The 9,463-nt window shown below is 50.9% G+C and overlaps 1 protein-coding gene across 1 annotated transcript; it reads right to left on the reverse strand.

Moving 5' to 3' along the window:
- Positions 1–798: 798 nt before the first annotated feature.
- Positions 799–9,039, reverse strand: ANKK1 (ankyrin repeat and kinase domain containing 1; the record flags this gene model as incomplete). The annotated part of the gene is given in 12 exon segments (XM_079326796.1): positions 799–1,569; positions 1,571–1,641; positions 1,644–1,664; positions 1,667–1,991; positions 2,608–2,729; positions 3,476–3,521; positions 4,776–4,894; positions 5,374–5,529; positions 5,619–5,668; positions 6,430–6,581; positions 6,944–7,238; positions 8,858–9,039. Coding segments are annotated over 12 exon segments (2,310 nt in total).
- Positions 9,040–9,463: the final 424 nt, after the last annotated feature.

Raw genomic sequence — 9,463 nt, forward strand, 5'->3', positions numbered from 1 at the left:
TTATTTCAGCCTCTTCCCAGCTCCAGGCCATGACAAGTCACAGCAGGCACGTTTGGGGACCCTCGGGAGCCACAGCAGGGCTGGCAGAGCTGCTCACCAGCACTTCTCACTGCCCCAGGAGCAGCAAATCCACCACCACCATGTTTTTCACAGCAGGCACCAAGCTCTGGGACATCTTCCTGAAGGAAACTGGGATTATTTTCCCCCAGAGACACGACTCGAACTCTGACCTGTGAGCAGCCAGATCTCGTGTGTGATTATTCTGGATTTTCTGTTCCCTGTGCTGCATCCATTTTAATGCTCTCTACCAGTGATTTTTCCTTCCTGCCTTGCTTTATTGATCCTTGTTACAGAAAGGAGATGTCAGAAAATCTGACACATTGCTGTGCCAGCAGCAGGTGAGAATCTCACGATTCAATTCCCACCTGTGCCAGGGCCATTTTACACCAATTTTCTCTGTAGGGAAACATGGAATAAAAGCAATAAAAGCTGTGGAAGATGTGTGTGTGCTGTGCACAGCTTCAGCACTGCCTGCAGGAATGGGGCTGCATAAATCCCTGCTCAGGAAGGATTCTGTAGGAAAGCACTGCCTGAAGAACCACCAAGCCAAAACATTCTACAGGCTTGGAAAAGAACTTGTCATCACACAACTCCATTTCCTTTCACTCTCTTAGTGCTCATGCTTAACAACTTCCATTTAAAAACGGGGACGTATTTCCTGCAATCAGCAGGCGACAGGACACGGCGCGTTAAACCTGATGCGGAAAACCTCAATCCGCAAATCCCAGAGCTACAAACTCACAGATCCGTCCTTGCCGGGCCCAGCCTGGCAGCCTTGGCTTCCTTCAGGGTCCTGCTGGCAGCTCTGCCCGCCGAGGCCTCGGTGGGCTGGAGCAGGGCGATGACGCTGTCCCGCTGGTGCCTCACCGCCAGCTGCAGCGCCGTGCAGCCCGTGCTGTCCTCCACGTCCAGCTGCGCCCCCGCCTTCAGCAGCGTCTTGATGATGGCCATGTTGCCCTTGAGCACGGCCAGGTGCAGCGGCGTCCAGCCCACCTTGTTCCTGGCGTTGACGTCGGCCTGGGCCTGCAGGAGGTGGATGACGCTGAGGAAGGAGCCCCTGAGCACGGCGAAGTGCAGGGGGGCCCACTGGGACCTCTCGGCCGTGTTGGGGTCGGCGCCGCAGCGCAGCAGCTCGCTGACCACCGGCTCGTCCCCGTAGCGCGTGGCCAGGTGCAGGGGCGTCCAGTCCATGCTGCCCTTGGCGTCCAGCCGGGCGTGGCTGCCCTTCAGCAGCCGGATGATCTCCAGGTGCCCCTTGAAGGAGGCCAGGTGCAGCGGGGTCCAGCCTTTGTCCGTCTTCAGCTCCACGTTGGCGCCGTACTTGATGAGTTTCTCGCAGATCAGGTACTTCCCCTTGGCCACGGCCAGGTGCAGGGCGCTGTAGAGGTTCTGGTCCAGGCTGTTGACGGAGATCCCGTTCTTCAGCAGGTACTGCACCACCCTGAACTTGCCCCTCTCCACAGCCACGTGCAGCGGCGTCCTGAGGTTCTTCTGCTTCCTCTCCAGGTCGGGCTCCCTGGCTGGCCAGCAGCTTAACCAGGCCCACGTGCCCGAAGCAGGCAGCCACGTGCAGGGCTGTTTACCATCCACCTCCTGCATGTTGGGTCGGCCTGGCGGGACAGCAGCACCCTGGCCACGTTCTCAAAGTCGTTCTGCGCCGCCAGGTGCAGCGGCGTCCACCCGTCGCGCTCCTGCGCGTTCACCCGGGCCTGGTGGTCCAGCAGCAGCCGCACCGTGCGGTCGTCGCCGTGCTGGGCCGCGAAGTGCAGCGGGCTCCAGCCGTCCTCGTCGGCCGCGTTGGCCAGGGCGCCGTGCTCCAGCAGCAGCCCGCAGATGTCGGGGAGCCGGCGCTGCACGGCCACCAGCAGCGGGGTGCAGCCGCCGCCCGCCGCCACGTTGACGCCGGCCCTGCGGCCCAGCAGCGAGCGCACCTTGGGTGGGGAACAGACGGGGTTGGGCCTCACACTAACGCAACGATCTGTGAGTGTGGCGTGTGTAAAAATGAATAGAAATGATGGCAAGTTTTGGTACAGAAGGAAAAAGTTGCTGAGGTAATTTTGCTGGGTGATTAGAAGGCAATGAGAGAGTGAGTAGGGTTTTTATGATGGAGGAAAGGATAAATCCACCTCAAACAAAAGATGTTTTCACCGGCAAACAAGAAAAGCCAATGTTGAAAGTAGACAAAAGATCTCAGAATTTTCCGCTGTGGAAAAACTGAAAGACAACTTCTAGCTCAAACTGTAACACACTAACTATTTGTGATTAAACTATAGTAACACAAATACGGTAATGTTAGCAGTTATGATAGGCTATAGGGAATAGTAAAAGTATTCATTGGTTGTCATGTTTTAAAATGCTCTGCAATGGAAAGATTATAATGCATTGTAACCAGAACTAAAGTTGGCTTCAGACAAACCCACAGCTGTGGCTAAAAAAACTGTGGGCTGGGCTGTTATCACCCAGGAGCATGAACTGCTGCATCATTTCAATACAATAAGCAGCATTTTAAAGATCCACCTAAAGCCCCGTGCCCGTGTCGGGTCTCACCTTGCCCACGTTGCCCTGCAGGACCATCAGGTGCAGCAGGGTCAGGCCGTTCTCCCGCTCCCTGCCCAGCTCCTCGGGCTCCCTGCACAGAGCTGGGGCAGGAACCTGCTGCTCGTCCTTCCCTAGGTCAGCAACACACACAAAACAAGGGAAAACGAGTGAGAAACTCCCAGAAGGGAGGGAGAGCGTTGCAGTGTGGTTTTTATTAATGGTATGTTTTGTTATTGCCCAAGTTAACGGTTTAGTTTAAAATTATACTTTTTTCCTTTGTCAATTTATTCTGACTTACTTGCCAATTTTGCTTTGTGCCAGATTCTTGCTTGGAATTTTTCTTTGGAAATTCCTTAAAACTCGACATCTTATTAGTCTACGTGACTCAGTTTTCTTTCTTACTTTTCTTTTTGGACAATGCCTTTATAAACCTCATTCTTTACCCTCCCCCAGAATTTCTCTAATTTGCTGAGAATTTGTACTTTCTCCTTGAACTTTCCCCATATTTAAGTTGTTGCACTTTTGCTATTTTTATTTCCCAAAGTAATAAATCGCTTTTATTTTATGCAAAAGACTTTCCCCTCCTTCTTGCTTCCTTGGAGCACAATTTGACGAGATTTAAAATTTAAATTTTAAAATTTAAAACAATTTAAAAGGCCATGGAGCCACAGCTCGAGTCACATCTGAGGCTTTTACATTCACTGGGACATTTGGTCTCTCTCTCTCACAGTACCTATTTCCTGAATAGTTCATTTTCTTCAACTTAAAATGTCACCACACGGAAAATTTTGCGAGCCACATCCTTCTACAACAAAATAAACAACTTTTATAGCTTCCTCTTCTTTAATTTTAATTCTAAAGCCAGCCCTCTACTTACCCCCACTCCTGGTGTCTCGGGGGAAGGCGAACTCCTCTTTGTCACCCTTGTTTTCAGAAAGGAGGAAAGAAAAAGGATAAGACAAAGTGTTTATTTGCATTCTGTAATGTTTGCACAAAGCCCTTTGCTGCTGCTCTGCAGGTTCGTGCCACCATTTGAGAGGTTTTTTTAATCCAATCCTGTTTTTGCAGCCAAAACTCAGCTAAGCCAGTCATGACACAGCAGAAATGGGGGATCCTGAAGATGATCTCTGGATATCCCTGAGCTTTTCCTCCTCGTGCTCATTTGCTCTCAAACACACACGTTCTGCTTCCTGCCTGCACAGCAGCACCCCCAAATTATTTCCTTTGTTGTTTAGGGACCCCCAAGCCCCCATCTCTTCAGGCTTCTGGTTCCTTGCACTGCTTGGCAAAACTCTCTAAATGCCAATAATTCCCAGCTCCTATCTCTCCCTGTTTTCTAGGCGTAATTACTCCAGTAGCTGGGATTATATTGTGACTACTCAGAAACCTGGGATTTCTTTTTTCCTTAGCAGAGAAACATGGGGATTTAAAACTTTTTTTTTTTTTTTTTGGTTGTTCAAACTAAAATCCTCAGTTTTGTGCCATGAACAGAACCCTGTGATTCTGTGTTTGCTTGAGTTTCTTTTAGTGACTGAGGCCACCATGATAAACCTGAAGGGGGTTTTCCTCTCAGGCTATTTATCATTTAGTGATAAATGATTTACAAGTGTCTTATCCCCATAAATGAACTTCAGAGGCACAACCTGTGAAGGTGCTGCCTTTGGGAGGGAAAAAGCCTGAAGTTCTGGCAAGAAGATCTAGAGCAGTGGAATTTCCTGAGTGGCCCAGGGGGTTTCTGCTGCAATAATAAGCAGATGGGATTTAGTTTTTTCATGCAGAAAGGCCATTCTTTACTCACATAACTAATTTTTATACAGTTTTTACAAACCTTTTGTTGAACTCTGATTGGCTCGTAGTTTTCTTGCTGCTAAATGGCGTTTTACCTTTCCATTGAATCTTTGTATTCTTGGGTTGTTTCCATATTTTCTTCACTGATTCTCATGGGACATATTCATTGTTTATGCAGGTGCAAACTTATTTTTCTCTTCAAGAATAGGTTGCAGTGTTAACAAACTCTGATTCTGATAATTCTCATATTCAAATTCTGATATTCCTCTGATTCTTTCTTACAGGAACTCCAAGCTACTGCTGGCTTAGCTAGACTAGCAGGGTCTAAACCATATTTTATAATTTTTTTTTAATAATATCTCTACATTCTGCAAGAGGGTTGTCCTCACCTGCTGGCTCCTGGAGATGGGTGGTTTGTGGGACATCTTCCTGACCAGGCGCTCGTTCTCGGGGTCCTGCACCAGGCTCTGGATCAGAGCCAGCAGCACGTCAGTCTCCACGGGGATATCTGCCAGGGCAGAGCAGCTTAGCTGAGCCCGGCTCAGGGGCCAGGCAGGACCCACGTGGGGAGGGAGGGAAGAGGGATGGAGGGGATGTGGGTACTGGTGAGAGCCAGGGAAAGAAGCAGTTTGAGTTTTCTCAAAGGAAAACAGAAGGGAAAGAGTTAATAACAAGGGAGGAGTGTGTGAGGAACATGATATTTTGGTAAAAGCATGTTTACAAAGGTGTTGCCTTCCTTGGACCCATGAGCTTAATTTTACCCTAGCTTCTGTGAACCAGTCTATAAAAATGTGTCTATTCCTACAATAAATCACTGCTTTTGCTCTCTGCATGAAGCCTGCTGTATTTTTTCCTCCCTCCCCTTACAGCCACAGGGCACCAAGCTGTTAAACCTCAGAGATACAGCTGGGAAAACTGGGCACAAAACGGGACACAATCTCGGGCACAAACTCATCCCCTGCTGGCCAGCCCTTGGCTAATGCACACCTGCAAAGCTTGGCCTCTGCTTGGGGTCCTGGTCCCAGCACCTCTTCATCAGGTCGAGCATCTGGTGGCACTCCCCGGGCCAGTCGTCCCTGACCAGCTCCAGCCCCGGCCTCTTCCCTGCTGCCACCTTCACGATGATGGCCATCATGTTGGCCCCTGGGAGGGGAGAAACCAGCACCTTCTGGGTGTTTGCTCTGGGAAAAGGGCTGGAATCAGCGTTCCACAGGTGCAGGGTTTGTGTTTACCTGCGTAGGGTTTCTTCTGCATGAGGACCTCCCAGATGACGATCCCGAAGCTGCGGGAGGGGAGAGGCTGTGAGCACTCAGACATGAATTGCACTTATTGCTTCTGCCTCCTTGAGAAATGGGGAGATCAGGAAGGAAGTTCTTCAGGAGGGGAGGATTTCTCCCCCAGACCAGAGGGATTTCATCCCCCAGGCCAAAAGGATCAGGCCTTCAGATTCTGCCTCACATCTCCCCTGAGAGTGGGGTCACCACTCTGCAAAGGGTCAGTGCAGTGAATGAGGGACTTGGAGGTTTTCTGTCAAATCAGGCTCTCAGTGCCATTTTTCCACTTTATTCCCATTGGGGTTTAGGGCTCCTGCAAGTTCCTGTGGCTGTGCAAATCCTCCTTTCCCTCTTGCCTTGGGTTTCTATCTGCTGTAAATGCCAAGGAGCTGAGGAATTCCCAGGCATGAACATGGAGTTCATGCTGCAAAGCTCCTTGCCCAAAAGGACAAAAGCCAAGCTGAAATCTCTGCCTGTTCCTGATGAGAATGAACACTGAGGCAGATAAACCAATATTGGAATTGTTCTAAAATCAATCTCAGCAGCACTGGCTGTTCTGGGCTCTGAGCTCACAGGTTTTTATAGGAACAGGGTGTGATGGCACCTGGGGCAATGCAGCCTGCAGGATTGGGATGATGATTATCCACAGAGAATCCCCCTCCCTCCCAGCCTCCACTTGGGCACCCCAGTGTGTTCCCTATGTTCTACAAGGCAGAAAATCAGAATTTAAACCAACTGGGCCTGGGGACACCCCTGGGCCAGCCCTCACCTGTACACGTCGTACTTGATGCCCGGGGGTTTGCTGTTCTGCAGGAACATTTCGGGGGGGATGTAGCTCAGGGTGCCCCTCAGGGCTGAGCTCTCGATGTACTGCATCCTGCTGGATTGCTCCATCCACTTGGACAGCCCAAAGTCAGAGATCTGCAAGCAGAAAGAGGGAAAGTGTCCCAAAATGCTCACACCTGGTCATCCCCCATCCTTGGGGGTCAGGGACAGGAGGAGGTGTGAGCAGCTGGAACTTGATAAAGGTTATCATTTCATACATATCTTTGAAAGTTCCTGCAGTCCAGCTGGAGCCTGAAATTCCCAGTGCTGGCCCAGACTCCCTGTCTGATCTTGAGAGCACCATGTAATTTGCTCAGCAGCTGCTTGTTAAACACCCCACAGGTGAATCTTCCTTGGAGTGTTCCTGAAGAACCTGATTTACTGTGATTCTGGACTCGTCTGGCAGAAATAACCTGGCTCTGATTTGAGAAATGCCAAACCCAGCAGCGAGGCCATACCTTGACGTGCATGTTCCCATCCAGGAGAACATTCCCTGGCTTCAGATCCAGGTGCAGCAGAGGGGGGCTCATGCTGTGCAGGAAATTCATGGCCAAGCCCATCTCATGGATCACCCGGAATTTCAGCTGCCAGGACATCCTGTGAGTGGGGAGGATCCTCTCCAAGGAGCCCCTGGCCATGTATTCCATCACTATCCCCAGAGGGCTGTTGCACACCCCATAGATGGTGACAATGTGCTGGAATTTGATTTTCTCCATCTTGCTCGCCTCCTCCATTAGACAGTTCATGCTGGTCCTGGAGAATTGAAAATAAAAAATTAAAAATACAGTTGGAGTAAGTAATTTTATCAATTGATTCACAGGCTCAGGAACCCTGCAGTAATTTAGTGACACCCAGCCTTTCTGAGCACTGCCTGCCCCAAAAAGATTCATCCCAAATCCCCCCTTGAGCTGATGATTATGCTGCCACACTTCTGCAGACAGAAATCTGACATGGAACTTGTTGTGACTCCTCAAAATCAGCTGAGGTTTATTTGGGCAAAATCAGCCCAAAAGGAGATGAAAAACTGGCACTAATTTCAATCCTTAGCAGTGATGACACAGCCTGTGCTTGTCACAGGTGAAATGGCTTTGAGCTGCCACAGGGCAGGGCAGGGTGGGATCCTGGGGTGGGATCCTTCCCTGTGAGGGGCTGGGATGGAATTCCCAGAGGCTGCCCCATTCCTGGGAGTGTCCAAGGCCAGCTTGGGAAAGGGAATGTGCCCCTGGCCATGGCAGGGATGGGATGAAATGAACTTTAAGGCTCCTCCCCAGCCACATGTGATCCCAGGGCATTCCCAGTGTTTCCCTGGGTGCCAGGGGCAGCACAGCTCCTGCAGCTCCATCCCTGGGCACTGACTCTGCTCCCAGGGCACCCAGCCACGTCTGCTCCTCCCTGCCAGCTCTGGCAGACCTGTTTCTCCAAATTCTCTGGAGTTTCACCTCTCCTGACCTGCTGAACGAGTCTGGGGTGCCCGGGGCGCTCCAGGAGCAGCCAAGCAGCAAAGTGCCAGCAGTGCCTGCAAACAGCACACCTGGGAAAGGGCTGGGCTGCCAGCAACTAGCCCAGGCCATCCATTGATAAAAATGGTTAGCCAAGCAAAATCTTCTTCAGATTTCCTCTAGCAAGCTCCTCACAGTGAGACTTACCCTCAGGTTGAGGAACCTCAGGGATTTTACTACAATTGATAAGACACAGAAGTAATTATTAACACTGATTATTTGACTCTTTTCCCCCCACCCAAATGAGAACAAAATGCAAAAGTAATATCTGCAGAGCATACAGAGGACTGTCACTGCTCAGCCTGAAATCAATTGTTGTCAGGAACAAGAGTGAGATTTTTATCCAGGCAGGATCCTCCCAAATTGAAAGGAATAAAATTTTAAATTAAATAACTCCATCAACTCAGCTGTTTTCCCATCAGCTCTGCCTGTATTGGATGTGTTATCAGCAGAGCTGTGATTACCTGGCCCTGCTCCATCCCCAGACACAAGCTGGGCACCAGAAGTGTCTCTGCAGAGTGAGGAGCAGAGAGGAGCTGCAGCTGCACCAGGAAAGAGATGTCTGGAGGCTACAGGAGCAGGGCAGCAAAACCAGCAGTAAATCCTCTGCCCCATCTTTAAACCTGGAGATTTTGGTGATGAATTCAGTTTGATTGATACACATCAGCCCAAATCAGTCCAGTGGAAGCTGCAAAAAAGCCACCAGGCTGCTTTAAGGTGCTGAGCCCAGGTGTGAGGTCTGTCCCATCCCCTTGTGTCCCTTTGCACACCCACACGAGACAGAGAGCTCCAACCCCCTCTCCCTTTGGCTACCCCTCGATTTTAGAGTTTTACCCCCACCCCACCCAGCTGTGCTGCCCAGGGGTTGGTTACCTGTCCGTGCTGGAGTCCTGCAGCAGGAACGGGGAGCACTTCACTGCATAGACCGTCCTCCACCTCCTGTGCTTCACCTGGTAGACGTGGCCGAAGCCCCCGCTGGCCACTCGCAGCCAGTCCTCCTCAAAATCCTCCCTGCTGAACACGGTCAGGCTGCCCAGCTGCCTCTCTGCACCCATGGCACAGCTGGCACAGCTGGCACAGCTCCTGCTGCTGCCTCTCTGTGAGGAGGCACAGAGCTCCTCCTGCCCTGCCCTGCCCTGCCCTGCCCTGCCTGCTCGGGAGGTGGGGATTCACCTGGCAGGATCCCAGAGGTGGATCCTCAGTGTCAGGCTCAGCTCCAGCCTGACTCTGCTGTCTCCTATCAGCAAATCCTCCAGGAATTCCGAGTGGGAAGTGGTGCAGAGAGGGATTCCTCACCTGAGGTGGGGAGGGGGGACAGGGTGATGCTCGAAGGGAACAGAGAAATCCACGAGGCAGAATCGTGGGGGAGAGGTGTGGGAAACACTCCAGAAAGATTAAAAACTGAGTTAAAAAAACACCCAGAAGTAGCTGGAAGGAGAGGTGGAAAACACTCTAGAAAGATTTAAAACTGACTTGAAA

Source organism: Erithacus rubecula (genome assembly GCF_903797595.1).
Source record: "Erithacus rubecula genome assembly, chromosome: 25".
Taxonomy (NCBI): Eukaryota; Metazoa; Chordata; class Aves; order Passeriformes; family Muscicapidae; genus Erithacus; species Erithacus rubecula.